This window comes from Cydia strobilella, chromosome 12 (genome assembly GCF_947568885.1).
Source record: "Cydia strobilella chromosome 12, ilCydStro3.1, whole genome shotgun sequence".
Taxonomy (NCBI): Eukaryota; Metazoa; Arthropoda; class Insecta; order Lepidoptera; family Tortricidae; genus Cydia; species Cydia strobilella.
Window position 1 is genome coordinate 17,603,817 of NC_086052.1, and position 22,977 is coordinate 17,626,793.

The following is a 22,977-nucleotide window of genomic DNA, read 5'->3' on the forward strand; positions in this document are numbered from 1 at the left end:
CTAGGCCAGACCGGTATGGTCGCGGTACAATGGTACACGTCCGCATGCCATTTGCAGTCGTCATAATGTTATGTAGAGATGGGCCGAATATGGACTTTGCCGAATTCGAATATTCGGTTCAGATCATACCGATACCGAACCGAATATATAACCACCTTAAAAACGACATTAAAGCTGAAGCAAATGAGAAACAATTTAATAAAATGTTGAAAGACTTTCTAATAAATAAATGCTACTACGACTTAAAGGACTTTTTTAATGATAATGTTACAGACACCTTCTAAGTAATTTATTAAAACAATGACATACTTATTTAAATTACTATGACATACATACCTAAATTTATAACAAAACAATTTTATAATATGAATATTGTACAATAATTTATTTATTATAATACATTTATTAATGATTTCATGTGTAATTAGAATAATTGTTTTATGACCTGATATTTTTTTAGATAAATTAATAATTTGCTACATACAATACAATAAAAAATATAATAATAAAATATTATGAGTAAGCTATTGATATGCTGTGCCCTTACAGGGTCCATGTGAGACATTGTATGTTATAATTTACATCTATACTGTACCATGGTTGCAATAAAGAATTATGAATTATGAATATTTGGTTGGGCTAAAACTGCCTAAAACGCTGAATACAAGTTCATACAGGTCCACGATCTGCACTCCGCACGTGTTTTTGACCCTTCCCCTCTGGACCGGCCGGGAATGTTTATGAAAAGAAACGGAACCGTCTCATGCCTGACCTGAAGTGCAACCGCGCCAGCTACCGCTAGCTTAAAAAAAAATTTGGTTATTCGGTAAATATTCGGCACTTCGAACCGAACTATTTGGCTGAATACGAACATTGAAAAATATGCCGAATACCGAATATTCGGCCCATCTCTGTTATGATTAATGACTGAATGTTTAAAAGGAATTAACGAGCAGTACAGTCGCCATCAGATATATCGGAGCGGTCGAGGTGCTCAAAAATATCTGAACACGCCTCTATTGTCAAGGCGTTAGAGTCGTGTTCAGATATTTTTGAGCACCTCGGCCACTCCGATATATCTGATGGCACTGTACATCGAGACTTGCCGTGCTCGCAGTCGTATGGTTATCTTAGGCTGAGTACAGCCGTGCGTTGCCGGTCGCACTTTCCCCACCACGCACTTCGCAAATAGCCAGTACTGCCAGTAGTCAGATTAAAATTCTAATGCCTTTCAGTAATTGATTCGAATACAATAAAGTTCGTTCGTAGTTTTCGAAAATATATTGCTTTTAGGTGTTTGATCTTTGACTTGGTTTGGGGTTTTTTTGTAATTTTAACCAAAACCAAACCAGAACTGCGCCAAAGAAGGCCCGTTTCTTAAGCTGGCCTACTTTCAAACTCATACATTCATAATTATGAATATTTAGGTTCACATTTTGCGTCCATATTGCCTAGTACCATAAGTCCATAAACTATACTGCAAGCATATTAAACATAAGAAAACAAATTTATAAAAATAAGGATGGGCCTTCGGGGTCATCCATTAATTAGGTCACACGACTTTTTTAGGTTTTTTTTACCCCTCCCCCCTCCTTGTCACGCTTGGTCACATTTGGCAAACGTTCCGTTAGACCATTAGTCAAAGCAATTCTTCAAGTCACTCCGATCTCTTGCACCTTCATACCGATTAAATTTAAATACTCGTTTGGTCCTTACGTGACCAATAATACTGCTTTCACAGGCGCTACCACCTATCTGCGTCCCTTTCGTTACATTATCATTAATATTATTTATTATTTCTAATTTATTTATATTCTATACATGACCAAATCTGATTAAATAATATAATAATTGTAATTTTATTAATTTTATATGTATAATTTTGCTGCTATTTTATGAATTATTCTAATTATTGACATGTCTATGATTATCATACTAGTAAAATTTTAAATTTTAATGGAATAGTAAATGTTTTATGTGTTATAAATAAGTACGGCTCACCCGGTATTTAGTCCTAGCTCTAAGTTATTGATGTGCATGGTAGGTTTTAATTAATTGTACTTTTTAACATTAGTATTTAAGTTTTTCTTTTGTTACTAACACCTCTATGGGCCATGCCTGAAAATAAATAATTATTTAATTTAATTTAATTTAATTTAATTATTGCAAGAGCAATAGAGACGGAGATAGACGTTCTTCAAATTTCAGTGTTTGCAGTAGCCGGCTAGTTCTGTTGGGGTTAGATGCGCGACAAGAACGGTCCTTTTTAGGGTTCCGTTATCCGTAGGGTAAAAACGGGACTTACTAAGACTTTTCATTTTCATTTCATTTCATTTATTTATTTGCGTCAAACACATAAAAATGCATGCAAATACAATTAAAAAAAAACAGAGATCACAACAATACATATTAGAAATAATAATACACACACACATAACTTAAAATTAGACAGGTAAGTTTAAAAATAAATACATTAATATAAGGATCACAAATAATAAAAACTATGTAAAAAAAAATGTCAAATCAAATATCAGATTATTATAGATAGAAGAACAAAATGCGTTAGATTAATAATAAAAAAGATGTCAGGTACATTGGTCAAAAAACTTATCATAGTATTCATTTATGGAGTAAAAAGGACGGTTTAAAAAAATATTCTTTAACTGCTTTGTCAAAAGTTTTAAAATCTATACTTTTAATTTCGTCAGTCAATAAATTGTATACTCTTATGGCGGTATTATTTAAGCTTTAATCAAAATTTACATAGACTTCATTGTCCGTCTGTCACGAGGCTGTATCTAATGAACCGTGATAGCTTAGACAGTTGAAATTTGGGTGATGTATTTCTGTTGCCGCTATACCACAGAATATATAATAGTACTAGGTACAGAAGACTCACTCCCTAACAAAATGCGACTACTACGCGCAAGGCGGCGCAAGCGCGTGCAGGCGTCCGTTCCATAGCGGTGTGCGGCAATTACTATGGCAAAACCTCAAAATTGAGGCGGCCGCAGGTACTTGTAGCGACGCGACGAAATCGCGGAGTCAGACACGCCTGCTATAACTTCAAATACTAAAAACAGAATAAAATAAATATTTAAATGGGGCTCCCATACAACAAACGTGATTTTTTTGCCTAATGGTACGGAACCCTTCGTGCGCGTCTTCATGGCGTGTCCTCCCTGTGGTAATAGCTAGTAGCTCACAAAAAATTGCACCATCATGCAACGTTTATAGTCGAAAAATCGCCACAAAACCGCTTGTTTCCGCGAATAAATTAGACGCAGCACGTTTCGTGGCTCGCGTGAGTGTTCTATTTTTAAAACTCTCGGTAATTCGCGTTTTGTTTTTCCATTTCACTCTGACCCGTAGCGGGAGCGGGTGGTGAGAAAGCGACGGGTAGAAGAGGGCGGGGCGCGTCCTTCAGTTGTCGCGCCGAAGCCGATGTTCTATTTTTATCGCGGGGGGAGGGGGGCATTGTTGATGGATCAAACTGTACAGTATTGAATAAAAAAGTTCGTTCTACGTTAGCGTTGGCAGCCTTGTTTTTCTTTTCGAAAAATGGATCGTTCTTTTTCGTTCGGATCGTTTGCAGATTTAAATCAATTCTCAAGTTTAATCTTTTATCTTTGTATTTAGTTTATTATTTAGCTAAAAGTTTCTAAACACCAAGACCAAACAATTAATCATTATTAATTTAATATTTATAATAAAAATGTTACATTATTATTGGTTTATTATGTAAATTGCGCAGGTTTAAGGCGCTAAGAATGCCAAGGACAAATATAATTATCATAAAAGTAAAGAAGTCGTTAGGTATTTATAAAAAGCAATAAATTTCGCTAGTCATCGCCATATACATCCTAGAAACAGGTAACCGGTTTGATTATAGTCATAGAGTAACTTATCCTAGAGCGGTACTGTCATAGTAAATTTTGTAACCCCAGTAAATTCACTGCCATCTGTCGACACACTTTAAAACTAAAAATGAAGGTTTATAAAAATACGATAAAATGTATTTAAATATGGATAAATGATTTTTTTTATTTGCATTAATTATTTTTATGATTTTGACCCATGTTCTTTCACTGATATGCGTTAAAATTGTTAAATAACAAACGAAACCGTCAACGCCATCTATACGACAGTAGGCCAAAGCTAGTAGCGCCCTCTGAACGAGAATCAAATTTTCTTGATTTTCGAGGCACGTTTTTTCCTTAGACTGTATCCATCTATTACGGAGTTATATATATCTTTGTTATAGTATATTATAGTTCTAAATTAACACATTGAGTGCCGGAAACCCGCTCGGCGGCGTTCGTAGTCGCTTTCTTATACAAAGCGGGAAAACGCTGGGATGGGCTACGAGCGTAGCCTTACGAAAACGTAAAAGTAAAGTAGGAACTATAAAACACCTTATGTCTTGAAATATGAATTACGTATTCTAATTGGTGATTTTTAATATATCTGTATTCTAATTGGTTAATACCAAATACGAAGTTTCTCTTAAATCCATCCATACTAATATTATAAATGCGAAAGTCTGTCTGTCTGTCTGTCTGTCTGTCTGTCTGTGTGTTCCCTCTTCACGCTTAAACCGCTGAACCAATTTAGATGAAATTTGGCATAGAGATAGGTTGAGTCCCTGAGAAGGACATAGGATAGTTTTTATCCCGAAAATCATCCCTTAAGAAAGTAAAAAGCGGGGTGGAATTGAGATAATTAACGAAGTGCCTGCTAATTTGTGTGCATAATATGCTCAAATTTAGATTGCTATGAGATTTTCTCCAGGCGCTATTCTTACTCTAGCTGCGGTTACTAAGTCCACGCAGACGAAGTCGCGGGCAAAAGCTAGTAGTTAAATAATTACCACAGTATACGTACCAATAAAAAACCCACAGTTCCGATTAACTGCCGATGAGTGCTGTGAATGCTGTGATTGGCTGTTGTGAAGTGTTTTCTAAATCAAAAATATGTATACACATTTTCCCTAGGGGCTAAAATACGATTTTTGCCCCGCTTTTCAGGTCTAATATGAAGCACTTTTAGAGCATGAGAAGTGAAAAAAATATTATTAGAATACACCTCTGTTAGGTCTAATGCGGCTTCGTGAGCGCGTAGCAACGTAGAGGGTGCTACGCCGTAGGCCGTAGCGCTACGCGGTATTTACGCGGCCTGCCATTTTTATTGCGAACATTATTTATACGAGTTATAAATCATCAAAATCTTACTCTAGCCGTTCGCCTTGAAGTTCGGCGTATTAAATAAATAATAAAACCATTCGGAAATAGAACAACATAAGCCTAATCGTATCAATACTTTAATTTAGATAACATTCGTATTTGATAAAGATTTAACCGAGTTTCAATGCCGTGGCGCCGAAAATACAGCACATGAGATGAAATAACCTTATCGGTCAGATACTGATACTGCATATATTTTTTCTCAAAAATGGACGGCAAAGTCGACGTTGCCGGTTAAAAAGTAGGTCGCGAAGTGCGTAGTTTATGGTGAGTCAAAAAATTAAAAAGTTAAAAACATTGCAGTCTCGATTTCGGGACTGCAATGTTGCATATGAATTCCATTATTTGTCGAGTTCCAAACTTTTTAAAAGTTGAAGTGGCCATATCAAATGAAGGCATGGGTCCATTAAACAGCCAAACAGATGATCAGTACTTATTATTATAATGTTGGTACCGCGACTATTTAGGTGTCTCAAATAGGTTGGCGTATTTTCAGCAGAAAAATACACTTCTATTTTTAATTTAAAAAATAAAAAGGCGGCAAAGCAAATCTTTTTACTTTTTTCTGTGAAAATATATACATAAGAACGTTGCTTCTGTAAAATATTTATATTATATTTGTATTTATTGGGCCATTTTTGAGAAAAGCACTATATATGACTCGGCTGGAAGGCTACTTGCTGGCTTCGGATTCAATTAAACGGACTCCCAAGGTCGTCCGTTTAAAACGAATCCTCAGCCAGCAAGTAGCTACTTCCGAGCCTCGACAATAATGTACTATTTTCTACTCGTCGAGTATAATCTGTGTATTACAACTTCAGATGCAACACTACAACATTACTCTTTTCAACGTTGGATAGTCTATGGCACTTCCGACTCAAGCATAAGAATTTTATCGATACGGTTTAGTCAATTATAACAATTTTGAAAATAGAACTTCATACATTTCGATAAAATATTTCTTTTTTAAGGAGACTCGATTCAATGCAAATTAGCCTACATAAACACACTGCTGCGTCGCATCTGCTTTGTGATTGGTTGGACAACAAAATTTTTATTTTATGTTGTAGTAGAAACAATTGCTTCATAAGAAACGCGCATGTGACACCCTTCATATAGCAACATCCATACCCTACGAGAACCGCTTAGCGTTGCTTGTTAGTCTCCATAGGCTACGGTGGCTAAAATCGAGGAAAAAACAGTCTTAAAATTGAATTTAGCAAGGAGCAGGTACCAGGGCCTCATGAGTTTCGAGGAGGTGTCGTTGACCAACCCGCCGGGGGCGCCGGGCTCGGCGGCCGGGGCGAGTACAAGTATGAAGGTATCGCGGGCTGCGGCAGTTCGCGTATCTTAGCTGTATACTTTTGGTTTGCTTACCTATATGATTCTACTAGTCGAAAGTATAATTTTTTTGTCTCGTAGAAAAAGTATCGTATACAATAGTGATATAATCAAGCTTTTCAATCTCGTACCTTAACTTAAGCAACTCAGCAAGCTTCGTTGCTTAAACACGGTACTCGACTGAAAAGCTCTCTATTATATCACGATTGTATAAAATACTATTGCGCGCAATTGAAATATTATTTTTAGATACTTAATTTTGTTTATTTATGTAGGTCGTTTATGAAGTGTAATTAGTTTATGAAGCTCCAGTTTATAATACGAACGAAATAGAGCAAAAACAAGTTTTGTATGAAAAACTTAAATTCGCTGTAATTTTTTAGCTATGGTATCTGCTACATAAACTATGAAATAAAACTATGAAAACGGATTATATCGCGTATATTGAATTTATATAAAGCTAGCGTAGCTCCTATCAATCTCAAATTAGGCGCTCTAAATTCATATCAATTAGTCTTCTCAATAACTGGGACAGCCAGAAATAGGTTTAATGAGGTCTTCAAAACCTGAATTAAATCCCTAATGGACTTTATTTTTGCATATTTTGTGAATATTTGATTGGATCGGCAATTTGTCTCGATGCGGATTGACGCCAAATGGATGGTTTTATTTTTGAGTGCATAACCTAATTAGTTGACAGTTGTTGAACTGGCATGACTGTCAAATTTAATATTTTGTGTCATATATTCTAAAATATCATTCTAACCAGTCGAAGATATTGTTATACTGCCGTCGCCCATGGACACCTGAAACACCAGAGGGGCTGCAAATGCGTTGCTGGTTTTAAGATGGGAGTACGCTCTTTTCTTGATGGCGGATTTAATCAAGGAGAGGGTGTATAAAGAGTTTTGATGAGTCAGTATTGCACTTCAAAATATGCTTTCAGGGCGATAGACATTAAAAGAGGCATAGGATTAACCAAGTTAACTAACAATAAATTAATGTGAAATAATAAACCGTTTTCCACCACTAAACACAAAAACCTACACGTCGCAGCGAAGCCTACACTCACTTAGGCCTAAGGTTACAGTCGAAGGGCGGACCCGGCCGGCCCTGGCTCCAAATATAGCCCTCCCGAAATAGACCTGGAGCACCCCCACCCCCGCCGACCCCCCTCCCGACGACCTACATGCGGGGGGAATGGGGGAGCAGGGTTGCTGTTTTTTTACTGTTGTTATGTGATTTGAATTGCGTTCTTTTCAAGTTATAGTGGGATGACACCTGCAATAGATATTCGGTATTCGATTACTAAGTTTAGAGTCGAGGGGGCTATTGGGAGAGCTAAGTGGAGCATGCTACTTGTTCTGTCTTTCTCGTAATGTACAGTCAAGGGCATAAATATATATACGTTCCCAAAGTTTCAAATATATGTGTACGCTCTTACACCTTAGACAATAAAGTCGTGTTCACATATTTTTGAGCCATTTGTCTGGATCGATATTTTTCGACTGTACACCAATATCTCTTAGTAAATGCTAAAACCATTAGTAAATATCTTCTTTTTTTAGGAGAGGAAAAATGCAATTACGCATACCACTCGGGCGCGGATACGAACCCCAGTGGTTATGTGGGACTCCTTGTTTTGGGCTAATGGGCCCAAGTGTACCCACTTAACAACTCCTCCGTCTGCCGCCATTGTGCTGTAGCGGTGGGCTGTAGGAACGTTCGCGCTTTATTTCTGCAGCACCACCAGCACCAGTCCGTGTTTGCGGACCACCGCCTCCCGAGGCCTTTGATGGCCTCGTTTTCTTTCGGGCCGTATACAGTACGGTCGCCCTCTTAGAACCAGTAAATATGTGGTTTATGTGGTTTGTGTTGTGGTTTTGTGGTTTTTGTGGTGAATTACTAAGTGTCCAGTCAATGGCATAAATATATTTCCAAAGTTTCCAAAAATATGTGTACGCAATTTCACCTTAGACAATAAAGTCGTGTTCACATATTTTTGAGCCATTTGTCTGGATCGATATTTTTGCCTTCGACTGTACTTAGCAGATTTTACTGTGTAGTATAATATTGTATCAGATATTGTTGCCAGCTTATTTGTGTAATAATTATGTAGACTGTAGACGTGTATATTTTAACGTTATGATTAAATTCAGAGGTCGGCGGGGGTGAACTATTTGCCTTATAATACTCAAGGCATGTCAAATTATAAGGTCTCCGGACCTCTTATAGAGTCTGTGCGGAAACAGAAGAGTCGTGGAATGTATGGGGCCTAATACATTCAACAACTGTTCTCGTTAAACATTCAAATAATGGGTTATTTATAGACAAAAATAACCAGACGCCTTTTAAATATTCAACACTGTCTCGTACGACAGATTTGAAAATGAAGGCTGTATACAATGTATGACCTATTCAAAGTCAATCCAATGAGGGCTATCGTTTTCTTGCTCACCAGTTGGCGCCTCTGTTGATGGTGGTCCAAAAGACTATAGAAAAGCTGTCAGTCATTGAAGTGACAAGTGACATTTGACATTTCGAACTATGGAAAAGACCACCATCTACACTAGCGCCCCTAGCGGCGAATTCATACGCGTTAGCCCTCATTATGTCACCTTACTTTTTTTTTCCAGTGGTTTACGAGTAGTTTCCATACAAACACAAAATACATATTAACTAGGGCATAACACCAATGGACCAACTTACTGTTGGCGATGTGACGCGTATGATAGTTACCTTAAAAATCTGTATAACAATACTCCTGAATTTATAGTTTACTTACTCATCCAATATATGCTTTATCGCCTTTCTGAATTTGCATTATTCTGATAAGTGATTCGCGCTAAGGATTAAGACGAAAGTGGAGCATTTAAAAACTTGTATGAAATCTGTTTTTCGCTCATACAATACAATACAAATCATCTTTATTGCTCACCAATATAAAAAGGACATGACATACAAATTAAGCACTTAAACTTTTACAATAATTAAAACATCGAAAAAACTCAAACGTAGGGGCATAGCTATGGTTAATAAACATCAAATTATGTCATTTTTTTTTCCATAATGTCAATATCCAGAGAGGAAAATGAGGACTACGTTTGTATGGAACAACGGTCCCGTTTCCTCTTAAGCAAAAGAAGTTTTACTACACTTATCTGCTTTAAGTTTAAAAGGCTAATTTAAAGGTCTAAGATAATCAAGTTGACGTATGCCCAAATAATGCGATTTTTACAAGCTTTTATTTAACTTGCAATGTACCTATGTAAGTATGTATGTAATATGTATGTAACATGTTTGTAAGGGTCAAATCTTGCAGGTTAAATTTAACCCACTTCCCGGTTTCCGATGAAGCTGAAAATTTGCATACATATGTAAGTCGTGTGACAATGCAATATTATGGTAACATCGAGCTGATCTGATGATGGAGACAGGAGGTGGCCATAGGAACTCTGTGATATAACAAGGCAACCTAATTGTGTTTGGGGTTTTTAGAATTGTCTCGATGAGTATTAGTTGCCTGTGGAAAAAAGTACAGTCAGCGATAAAAGCTTGTACCAAAAATGAAATTTTTGCCAAAAACTTGTTCTCTAAAGTCCATGGATTTATCTTAACCTGGTGTTATCGTTGTTTCAGAGATGGCGCACGAGGGCGCCGGCGCGGCGGAGAGCTCGCCGCAGCCGACGCCGTCGCCGCCGCACGCGCCGCGCCTGCCCGCCGCCGAAGCCAGCTTTCATTCTCAAATCATGCAGGTACATCCCTACTGAAACTACGGGATACATAGACATAGTATATCGTCGTTATACTTACTCAACCTCATATCTGCAACAATCATTTGATAGAAATGTCGCTTTTCTTTCATTCGGAATACGGGTGTTTTTGTCATCAAATGAGTGTTACAGATACGAGGTTCAGAAAGTATAGCGGCGATATACAAGTCGTTATTGACGCGCCACCGAGCGACCGGGGGTAAGAGAAAGTATATTCATATAAAATTTGGGCAGCATAGGATTTTTTCTCTTCCACTCTTATAAATTTCGGTATTTCGCCAACGCCTACCTATGATGCTACCCGGGCGGTGACAAGGAAAAAAGCATGGCACTATTTTCTCTTTCCTCTTATAGGAATCGCAATAAGACTATCTTTCTCTATCAAAGAGTGTCAGGCCCTTGACGGGATAGGAGACTCCCACACTAGTAACGTAACGTTGGCGCAACTGCGCAGCGACACCAGTTTCCATAGCGCTGAACTATATAGACGCTGACTCTGTCACGTTACTCCCTCCTCCACGTATATTGAAGGAGTGAGTAACGGAGCTAGGAGTGAGGAGGTAGAAAGGAAAAGATAGATATAACAGGGGTAGGTTCTTTATTTAACGGCTATTGTCTAAATATGACACGCTACAGATGGTTTAAATTACAAAAAGAATAAAATAAAGTTTATAGTCGCGCTAATAGCACGTGCAAGGCAGGAGCACGCACACGGATAGGCGCGCTGATAGCACGCGCAAGGTGAGGCGCGCTGGTAGCACGCGCACAGTAAGGCGCGCAGATAGCACGCGCAAAGGTAAGGCGCGCAGATAGCACGCGCAAGGTGAGGCGCGCTGGTAGCACGCGCACAGTAAGGCGCGCAGATAGCACGCGCAAGAGTAAGGCACGCAGATAGCACGCGCAAAGGTAAGGCGCGCAGATAGCACGCGCAAAGGTGAGGCGTGCTGGCAGCACGCGCACAGTAAGGCGCGCTGGTAGCACGCGCACGGTAAGGCTCGCTGGGTAAGGCGCGCTGATAGCGCGCGCACGGTAAGGCGCGCTGGGTAAGGCGCGCTGATAAGCACGCTCTTCAAAGAAGCGAGGCGCAGTGACAACACGCGCCTGTTGAGGCGAGGCGCGCCGATAGCGGGCGAGGCGCGGTGACAGCACGCGCCTGTTGAGGCGAGGCGCGCCGATAGCGCGCGCCTAGGAGACGAGGCGCTCCGCTAGAGCAACTGCAAAGCACCACCGGACTTGGGTGCGTGCAGAGAGCGCCAGACTTCGCCAGGAACACAGGTAACCTTTTAATGAGCGCGATCGAGGGTTTCTTGATGGTGCGGGGCCTGGCTTGGCCCCGCACGGACCCTTACAACTGATGTTCCTTTGTTGGGAACTAGAAGCAAACTGAATTCAGATGTCCGCTGGGCCGCTTATATAGCTAGCGATAACATTTTCTAGAATTATTGTTTACCTTATTATTAATTTTGAAAATATTTGAAAATATTTGTTCACCAGTAACAATTTTTAGATAAAATTTAGAACAAACTACTTGAAAACTATACGACCTAAACTTCATGCTAAAGAATTTTGAGTAAATTATTAGTTTGACGGATAATGTCAAAACAAAGAAACAAATATGTCAATGGAAAATTTATAGTGAATTTTAGGTCGATTAGCTTCGAAATTATTATAAAAACATGAAATGATTAGAAAAACAGCAAGGTAAGTAACCGGACGGGTCAGGGCCGTATTAGGGTAGAAGGAGTTTAGGAAGAATTTAGAAATGGTAGCCAGAAAGTAAACATTTTATATCAAAAGTTTCAGGGAGTAATTTGGAAGACGAGAATCAGACAGAAAGAGAACGCAAAAGCGTTAAGGAATTATAGCCGATTGGAGAATCCAGAGCATCAGCCCGTGGGAGTAAGGACTGGGAGTTAGGACCCAGGTATGAGATGCTACATTACCCCAAAAACCACGGAAAAAAAAACTTTGTCGTAATCTTAAACGGAAAAGTTTTTTTTTGTGAAGAGTTAAGTTTAGGGGAAAGTAAAGGAAGTAAGTAGTTAAGTAAGCAGGTAAGTAAGTAAGTAAGTAGGTAGGTAAGTCAGTAAGTCAGAAGAGAGAAAGAGCAAGCTCGTTAATGGGGATGAATAAATGGAACGAGAGGATGAGTGATATAATGGAGAAGAAGATGAATAGATCGAGGAACTTCCCTGCACTCATACATCGCCTGTCATAATCACGCATTCATAAGTCTCTGGCAAAGGAAGGGGATGTGGTTCACGCTCTATGACGCACACTCCTAGGAAGTCCTCGCTATGACCTGAGGCTTCTTTATAGAAGGGAGTAGTCAGCCGCTCCACTAGAAAAGATAATAAGATAATAATGAACGACCTAAGGCTTATTTTAAGGGAGTAGTCAGCCGCTCCGCGAAGATAAGTTTATGTACAAGTTCTAGTCGGTTTAGAGCCGACGAGAATAGAGAGTAGGGGTAGAACCTACTTCTAGGTTGTGGTAGGGGTAGACCTACCACAGTAGAGTAAAAAAGAAGAGTGTTTGACCATAAGGCTTATTTTTTTCTTCAGAGTTGGACTACCGCTCTGCAGGGTGAAGAAAAGAAAAAGAAGGGCACCTGGCTTATTAAGCCACCCGAGAATATGAAGAAATATCTACAGATGACACACTCACACAAAATGAAAGAAATGTAAAATGGAAGTTAATGAAGAATGAAAACGAGCTTGAAGAAGAAAAAAAAGGAGGACGAGGACGGGCTGAGCTGAAGAGTAAAAGAAGTACAATTATTATAAAGTTAAAGACCTATGAAAAATACATTTTTAGCAATAAAAGTGATAAAAAAAGTAGCTACTAGTCTAATTTAACTGATAATCTAAGAAACGTGCCATATTGACTAAGGAAATAGAAAATTAAACAGAAAGAGGCCGAAAAGTTATTTAAGATTTAAAGACAAGGATGCTGTCTATAATTTAGAATTTAGAGGGTTAAGAAAGCCGGTAAATTTAAAAGTTGGGCGCCAAAACTGTCACGTTACTCCCTCCTCCACGTATATTGAAGGAGTGAGTAACGGAGCTAGGAGTGAGGAGGTAGAAAGGAAAAGATAGATATAACAGGGGTAGGTTCTTTATTTAACGGCTATTGTCTAAATATGACACGCTACAGATGGTTTAAATTACAAAAAGAATAAAATAAAGTTTATAGTCGCGCTAATAGCACGTGCAAGGCAGGAGCACGCACACGGATAGGCGCGCTGATAGCACGCGCAAGGTGAGGCGCGCTGGTAGCACGCGCACAGTAAGGCGCGCAGATAGCACGCGCAAAGGTAAGGCGCGCAGATAGCACGCGCAAGGTGAGGCGCGCTGGTAGCACGCGCACAGTAAGGCGCGCAGATAGCACGCGCAAGAGTAAGGCACGCAGATAGCACGCGCAAAGGTAAGGCGCGCAGATAGCACGCGCAAAGGTGAGGCGTGCTGGCAGCACGCGCACAGTAAGGCGCGCTGGTAGCACGCGCACGGTAAGGCTCGCTGGGTAAGGCGCGCTGATAGCGCGCGCACGGTAAGGCGCGCTGGGTAAGGCGCGCTGATAAGCACGCTCTTCAAAGAAGCGAGGCGCAGTGACAACACGCGCCTGTTGAGGCGAGGCGCGCCGATAGCGGGCGAGGCGCGGTGACAGCACGCGCCTGTTGAGGCGAGGCGCGCCGATAGCGCGCGCCTAGGAGACGAGGCGCTCCGCTAGAGCAACTGCAAAGCACCACCGGACTTGGGTGCGTGCAGAGAGCGCCAGACTTCGCCAGGAACACAGGTAACCTTTTAATGAGCGCGATCGAGGGTTTCTTGATGGTGCGGGGCCTGGCTTGGCCCCGCACGGACCCTTACAACTGATGTTCCTTTGTTGGGAACTAGAAGCAAACTGAATTCAGATGTCCGCTGGGCCGCTTATATAGCTAGCGATAACATTTTCTAGAATTATTGTTTACCTTATTATTAATTTTGAAAATATTTGAAAATATTTGTTCACCAGTAACAATTTTTAGATAAAATTTAGAACAAACTACTTGAAAACTATACGACCTAAACTTCATGCTAAAGAATTTTGAGTAAATTATTAGTTTGACGGATAATGTCAAAACAAAGAAACAAATATGTCAATGGAAAATTTATAGTGAATTTTAGGTCGATTAGCTTCGAAATTATTATAAAAACATGAAATGATTAGAAAAACAGCAAGGTAAGTAACCGGACGGGTCAGGGCCGTATTAGGGTAGAAGGAGTTTAGGAAGAATTTAGAAATGGTAGCCAGAAAGTAAACATTTTATATCAAAAGTTTCAGGGAGTAATTTGGAAGACGAGAATCAGACAGAAAGAGAACGCAAAAGCGTTAAGGAATTATAGCCGATTGGAGAATCCAGAGCATCAGCCCGTGGGAGTAAGGACTGGGAGTTAGGACCCAGGTATGAGATGCTACAACTCTCAAAAGACGCTCGATTTAGATTAGATTTCGATTTAAGATTAAAACATATGTTTGGCGGTGGGCATCAGCGTCGAGCATGCGTTTCGTGGCCGAGGCGTCACACAACTTTGGAAGTTTGGATCCAGTATCCAAAGGGATATGTACTGCATTCTAGTGTGTGCTTTGGCAAAGGTTGTAAAGTAACATAGGTAGGTTATAAACGTGTAAATCGCTGCGTGTGTAGAAAAGTGCAGAAGTACTACTTATTACCTATTATAGATGATCGTCTTATGGTCAGTCTGTGGTGACTTATACTCTTACACTCACTTTTACAGTTTAATCAATCTTCTTTGTAAGTTAAAAATTATTCCCGTTGCCAGGGAGGTTTTGGGATTATACTGAGCAACTTTTACTATGGGACCAACTTCGAAATCGCGAAAAAAAAAATTGGCTGTTCCAGGTTATTGGTTGTACATTTTGGCTGGTTCATTTTCTATGGGAGGGTAAATTTTTACCGCGATTTCGTGGTTGGTCCTATAGTAAAAGTTGCTCAGTATAATCCCAAAACTTCCCTGGCAACGGGAATGCGCTTATTTTTTAGCTACCCTGTATATTATTATCTTCCCGACAAATAGGTACATGGTCTGTGATGACCTCTTAAAACGTAGTTTAGCTAAACAAAACATGGCAAAAAAAACCCGTAATAAAATCAGCCACCCTTGTTTCGCTCGCCGTTGCGCCGCCGCTTTATTTCCGAGGCTAAATCCCATGAACACTAACTGTATTAGCTTTAAAAAAAGTGTACGTCAGAAAATTCTAGCCTGGCGGTAATTTCAATTATTTATTTAAGTCTCCGTAAAAAATTGTGATGATTGAACAATAAACGTAAAAAAAGTATTTGTTTTAAATAAGTACTCCTTTCAAGTACCTACTAATCACAATCACATATTCATTCAAATAAACTTTAATAGGGGTTATGATGCAGAATCGAAATTTCGTTATCTGCCTCTCTTTCACTCTTGCATATTCGGGCGATAAAGAGGCCAGATAACGAAATTTCGCGGCCTATGGCGGATTGTAAACAATCCGCCTTGATGCATCATTGTCACAGGGAAAACTTCTGAAAAAGACTGTTTAAAAGGCATAGTTTGTATAAGTTACTCTATGGTTTATGTGATGTGATACTGCTCTCTGGCAGCAGAACATTGCAGTAATACTCCCTATTAAGCAAATTAATTTCCGAATACCAAAAACATATAAGTAAAAAACTCATCGTTTTGCCATTTTTGAATGAAATTTACATATTCATCGTTACAAAGAGCTTATCTGAATGTACCATTTGAAAATAGGGGTTTCCAAAAAAGCGGTTTTTTGATTATGCCTATCCGTCATTTTCAAATTCTAAAATAAATATCACTGTATAATTTATTAAATCACATTTACAAACGGGTCTATCGCGAATTTATTTTGTAAATGTAGACCCGTTTGTAAATGTGATTTAATATGTGTTCAAACCGCGAAAGTTTAAAATGTTATACTGTATAATTTGCCCGCTTTAAGTCTTACTTTGCTCTGTCGAATACAATCGGACCAAGCTAACTCTGCACCGAATTTGACGTAACAAATAAACGTCATAATGTCGTAGAAATTTCATGTTGCTCTATTTGAAGTCTGTACAAGGTAGTCTTGGTCCGACTATTAGTTTTGGGAATATATTTAGAAATGTTGTCTAATAATTGTAATGTATGGATCAGAATGCTGGGCGACGAAAGTGACGGATGAAAGAAGAGTGCACGCAGCGGAAATGAGAATGTTGAGATGGATGTGTGGAGTGACGAGAAAGGATCGGTTTAAGAATGAGTATATTAGGGGAAGTTTGAAAGTAGCACCAGTAACGGAGAAGATAAGAAGTAGCAGGTTAGCGTGGTATGGGCATGTGATGAGGAGGGATGAATGCCATATAGGCAAAAGAATGTTAGGGATGAATGTTGATGGACGGAGAGCGTATGGTAGACCCAAAAAGCGATGGATGGATTGTATGAAAGAGGATATGAGAAAGAAAGGAGTGAGTGCTGAGGTGACGAAAGATAGAGGAGAATGGAAGAGAAAAACATGTTGTGCCGACCCCACATCACGTGGGATAAGGGCAGGAAGAAGAAGAAGTCTAATAACGTTTAATTTTCGAGTTTCCATCAGAAATTCTGCTCAAAGCATACATAATCCAGCAAACCGAGCAAACACAGCAGATTAGGGCAAACTTCAACAGCAACCACGTGTTGCAGTAAAGACTTCCGCGACCTTCCACCGCGTCCATCTTGTTCGCCGCATATTTATAAAGATTCCCGCGGCCGGTATTAATAACCGAACCCAACGGTACGAGTATAACTCCGTCCATCCGCCGGGTATTTATATTTACAGTGTGCGAGATTAATTTTAGATCCAATGTTGATGCGGCCCCTCAATAAATATAAACGGGAGCGGTGCGATTTCAGCTATTTGCAATCGAATGTCCGGGTGCGCACGTGGCTTTAGCTATAACTATAACTTTAACTATAACTTTACGCGTATGAGGTAGTAAAGTAACTCAAACTGACGCGATGAGTTCAATTTGGCACGTACAGTACCGGCCAATAATATATCACCTCCATGTTTTTACGGTATAACTCCTTTTTAGGGTTCCGTACCCAAAGGGTAAAAACGGGACGCTATTACTAAGACTTCGCTGTCCGTCTGTCCGTCCGTCTGTCTGTCTGTCACCAGGCTGTATCTCATGAACCGTGATAGCTAGACAGTTGAAATTTTCACAGATGATTTATTTCTGTTGCCGCTATAACAACAAATACTAAAAACAGAATAATATAAATATTTGAATGGGGCTCCCATACAACAAACGTGATTTTATTGCTGATTTTTTTCGTAATGGTACGGAACCCTTCGTGCGCGAGTCCGACTCGCACTTGGCCGGTTTTTAATATTTGTGAGTGACTTCCACCTCACTGCTTTAGGTAGCCTAGTAGTATTCCTTTTTACGGGCGATGAGAAAAATTGGTCTCATGTACTGGTTTTTTATAGAGGTTTGTTTTTAAATGTATTGTCAACTTCATTTTTTTATTAGAGGTAATATGCTGTGTATCCTATTGTAATTCAAAGTATTTCATTGCAGTATTCATGATATATTTGTATAAAATGATTAGTAAAATATGCAATCTACAAACTAACCTATATTGTTTAGGTACTCTATACAAGCTCATACAAAAACACTCAAAGGTGATATATTATTGGCCGGTACTGTATATCCATTAGGCCAGGGGTCACCAATTAGTTTCTTCAGGGGTCCGGTTCTTAAAATAAAATGACCATCGCGGTCCGTATCTCCTTGAGTTTATTAAATAAGCAAAAAAATTTAATAGGTCCGGATGCGGACCGCGGTCCGCCATTTGGTGAAATTCAATTAAGCGTGAAGACAGTTGTTACAAATATGCCATATAATATATTTTTTCCGCATATCTGTTAAAAGTCGCAGAGCCCCGCATTGTTAGCGATGCCCACGCGCACCGATCGCGTTATTCGTGGCACGCCGCCATTTCTGTTTCCCACCGAAATACGCGTCGCCAGAAATATGCGCACGCGGATCTCTGCTACGGTGCTAGTGCATACAGCCGCCAAGGCCTCCAATCTTATTTGCAATATTGGCATTTTGAGTTCATTACCACCCGGAAAACGACTAAAAAGGCTTTCCTAATTGTTTGCCAGACGTCTTTGTTATTTTGCCGCCTGGACTTCAAGTCAAATGAATATTCAGATGATTTATAAATACGCATTGGTGTAAATTTATATGACCACTTTCTTTATTATTACCTCTAGAAGATAAGAACTCAATCCCTAAATTACACGTAATAGATAAAGAAATATTAATTAAACTTTTAGATTATATTTTGTATTGAAATGGCTGGGGCTAGGATTGATTTCTAATCTGCGAGGGACGTTAATGAACTCTTATCAAAATTTGAAGCACCGTGTCTGCGAAGATTGTATGTTTCAACTTAATTAACTTCACAATCGCAAATCGCGTAACTCCTCCGGATGGATTAGGAGATTTGCAACCTTAGGTATTTTGGCTAAGTTTGCAAATCCCTTATTCAAATCCAAATTCAAAATTATTTATTTCATGTGATTTACACACATAGATATACAAAACAATAGGCATACAACACATAAACACATTAAAAGTTGACAAATAGATATAATACGTTTTATAATATGTTGTTTTTGTAGCACCGCCCACAATCTCTGCTTAGCCTTAAGGTTGACTGGTAGAGAATGCCTTATGGCATTAAGTCATTGTGCAATAAAGATTAAATAAATACAGTGGTAGCCAAACTATTCAATTTTAGCTACCACTGTATCACACTTGTAGGGGAATGTAGTCCCTCACAGTGAAGCATTACTTATGGGACTTATGTCCTTTAAATGGAGTTACGAGGTTTGCGACTTTAGCCGACAAGAAATACTTTTAAATGTTCTCCTAAAAAGTTACCACGCGAGAGGTCGGATTGGATTGTCCTACATGTGATATATGTTTCCTTCGTTGTAGAATCAGAGCCCAAGAAAGAACCATATAGCGGAGAGAGCGAAACAAACGTTAGAAAATAGTTTCCTGTTACAAGTGAGTGTGCATTACATACTACTGCAGTATGATTTTTTAAGGAGAACTTTCAAAGTTATGGCCACACACATGTTATATCCGCAGTAAATTTTTTTAAATTTAGTTTCTCTTCATTACGTTGGGACGTGGTAATTCTAATGATACTTAATTAGATTTTTATATGATGGTAACAAAACATCCTGTATACATCATGATTGTCTGTATTACAACAACACTGTCATCTTCAAAGTTCTCCTTCAACATAAATCACGCTGTATCTTTGTGTTTCCCAACGCATTCAACTAGAGCTCATGCCTGTTACAATTTGGTGCCGTGCACAGCACCAATGTCCACACTGTTGACAATTAGCCCTTATTGCAAAGACACAAGGTCCACAGTTAAGAATGTTGCTGTTATACCTCTGGTCTAATGATGGTTCTTATGACAGTTCATTTTTATATGGCTTAGCTGTCACATAAAATGTTTGTACACATTTTTTTAATGTTATCCATAGTTATTTAGAAATGTAAAGTAATAAAAGTACGATAAAAGCATGTTTCTTCAATTATTTTTTTAATTTAAGCCCAGCCAAAAGAGACTTGAAGGAACTGTCATAGGTTCAATCATTCGACGAGAGAGTTAATAGTTTAATAGTACGAGTATGTACACGTGCATTAATCGTTCTAATTTTAAATATGGACTCATCCGGGACTATATTTAAACTGTTTGTGCTTTGGTTCAAAACGGCATTGAATAGTTGAATGCGTGTACTATTATTAACAACCGCGAATTATTCGTGCTGGTGTTTGTGATATTGGCATCTGTAAATAGCTGTTTGAATGGTTAATGTTCGACACATGTTGGGTTTACATAACACTAGGAATAATAGGCGGCCTTCACGCCCATAATCTAGATGTCTAATAATGAAAATACCAACTCAAACGATGGCATTAGCTTTTATGTTGGGCTCTAAGAAAAGAAACGATGGTCAGTGCACCTAAGAATGGTAAACCTTCTAAAGCACCTTACCACCTTGGCAACGTCAAGGGTCTTATCCAGATTTTTTTTAAATATGATAAGACTAGCTTCTGCCCGCAACTTCGTCTGCATGGAATAATGATGATGATAATTGATAAAAACTTCCCTAAGTCCTTTCCCGGGCCTCAAACTACCTCCATACCAAATTGCATATAAAGGGTTCAGCGGTTTAAGCGTGAAGTTAACAGACAGACAGACAGTTATCGTGTCGTGCGACGCAATTAAATTGAAAGAGTCCGTCGCTGGAGACCTTAAACTAAAGTAGGTAACTTGCTCATTGTATATTAACGATATATTCTCCAAGTATGTGCTTTAAATATTTCCAATTAAGGAATAGGTACCTACTTTTTTTTATACTACGTCGGTGGCAAACAAGCATACGGCCCGCCTGATGTTAAGCAGTCTCCGTAGCCTATGTACGCCTGCAACTCCAGAGGAGTTACATGCGCGTTGCCGACCCTAACACTCCTCTCCCTCGAGCTCTGGCAACCTTACTCACCGGCAGGAACACAACACTATTAGTAGGGTCTAGTGTTATTTGGCTGCGGTTTTCTGTAAGGTGGAGGTACCTCCCCAGTTGGGCTCTGCTCTAGATCTGGAATGACATCCGCTGTCCTGTGCCCTACCACACAAAGCGAGATGTCATTCACAGTGCCCATAACTCTCTTTTGGACGTAGTTTAAGGACATACCCGGGTCCTGGACGTAGTTTAAGGACATACCCGGACATACTTGATATCGTTATCCTTAAAATGATTCATGTGTGAGCTTATTAACCCCAATATAGTTCTATTCCCATTTAGCAGTCACAAGAAACATGACGTAACTCGAGAAAGTCATCAAATAAAAAACATGTGACTGCCAAATGGATATGGCTGAGGTTTTGTCAAAAGTTGTCATACACAATCACCCATGTGTTAACTCTTAGGGCCATATGTCACCGGGAAACCACGGCGGCGCGACCAGTCGACGGCTACCAACGAAATGCTTGGTTGCGCAACCGAGCGGACACCAGGTTAGATATCCTCCATATGGCTGTATATGTCGGCGGCCGACCGTAAAATCAGCCAGATCATGGAATTCCTAAGCATATCATGAAACTCCGCCATTTCATGGTACGCCTAAGATTTGCCAACACTATGTGCCTAAAACGGCAGATCATGTGTTCATCGATATTTCTGGTATGTTGACCAGGCACATCGTAGCGTAGTTGTCCGATAATGATGTTAGCTGTGTTTTCTGCGTGTCAGTGTTACAAAAAATAATAATTATGTCCGCAAAATAATGAAGTTATTGAAGAGAAGTGCATTTTTTTATTAACTATTTTATGAACAACAAAAATAATTTTTTGCTTAATTAAATATATACAACTATTCTCATTTGCTGAAGTTTTGGATACCATAATTACTCGATATATCTAAACGTCGCTAGGCGGACCGATAAACAATGAGGTTTGAACGATATGGCTGGTGGTCGCTAGCCAAATCATGAAACGGCGGCGTTTCATGATATGCCTGGAAATGACATGATCTGGCGGATTTTACGATCGGCCGCCGACATATACATTTTGTTGGTGGCCAGCGAGTGGTCGTGCCGAAGTGGTGCCCCGGTGAGATATGGCCCTTACGTACTAATAGCAACACTCTTCTTGCAATTAATAAGGTTTACCGACCGCTTCTTCATTCAAACGTAGTCTAGTCAACTCTAGTCCCCATTTTCCTCTCTGGATATTGACATTAGGGAAAATATTTTGACATATTTCGATGTATATTATCATAGTTATGCCCCTTCGTTTGAATTTTATCGATTTTTTGATTATTATAAGAGTTAGGAGCGAAAAAGAAATTCGTTACTAATTTTTACAGTACAATGGTGCTACTTTTTCGCACTAGTGCGGGAATGAGCACTTTTCGTGCATATGTCGAAAGTTTAAAGGGCCATATGTACTGTAAAACGTTGTACGATACACGTGCGAAAAGGTAATTCGCAACTCGTGTTGATTTAAAACACTCCACGCGGTCGGGTTTTAATTTATCGCCACTCGTTTCGAATTTCCTCTTTTCCGCACTTGTATCGTAAATAACTATTTTAATGCTCCTAATTATAATTTTTTTTATAAATATCAATAAAAGGTGCATAGCTGTAATCAAATAGTGTTAAAATACTGTGACTATTTTAATAGCAACTTCACATATATAATAGTGTCATACATGTTCATTTTTTTTTGTAATTTATCTGACTTGATTGTATTTACGTAGTTACCATAAAAATTGAGTTTGAAAAATGAACATGATTGAGTCCCATTGAGTCACCAAAAGTTTCGATCTACTCACAGTGAAAAGGCATCCAATATGTTTGGAATTTTTTTGACAAAACCTCATAACTAAGTACCGATCACATTCGTTGCTTACTGATTGAAATAGGGACTGACTTTGCGACTGACTTTCTGTTGAATCTGAATCAGTCCCCATGTGCCACCTGGCGAGTGACAGTGA

At 39.3% G+C, this 22,977-nt stretch overlaps 1 protein-coding gene across 10 annotated transcripts in view; it reads left to right on the forward strand.

Moving 5' to 3' along the window:
* The window catches only part of LOC134746291 (histone deacetylase 4), a 150,401-nt gene that overhangs the window by 91,278 nt on the left and 36,146 nt on the right, over window positions 1-22,977 (forward strand). For 4 of the 10 annotated variants that reach the window (XM_063680648.1, XM_063680653.1, XM_063680649.1 and 1 more), the window contains 3 exons: window positions 10,224-10,339; window positions 19,395-19,466; window positions 21,411-21,497. In XM_063680648.1, the coding sequence (XP_063536718.1) occupies window positions 10,224-10,339; window positions 19,395-19,466; window positions 21,411-21,497 (275 nt within the window). The remainder of the gene's footprint in view (window positions 1-10,223; window positions 10,340-19,394; window positions 19,467-21,410; window positions 21,498-22,977) is intronic. The other 6 variants (XM_063680654.1, XM_063680656.1, XM_063680655.1 and 3 more) reach the window with 2 other exon arrangements.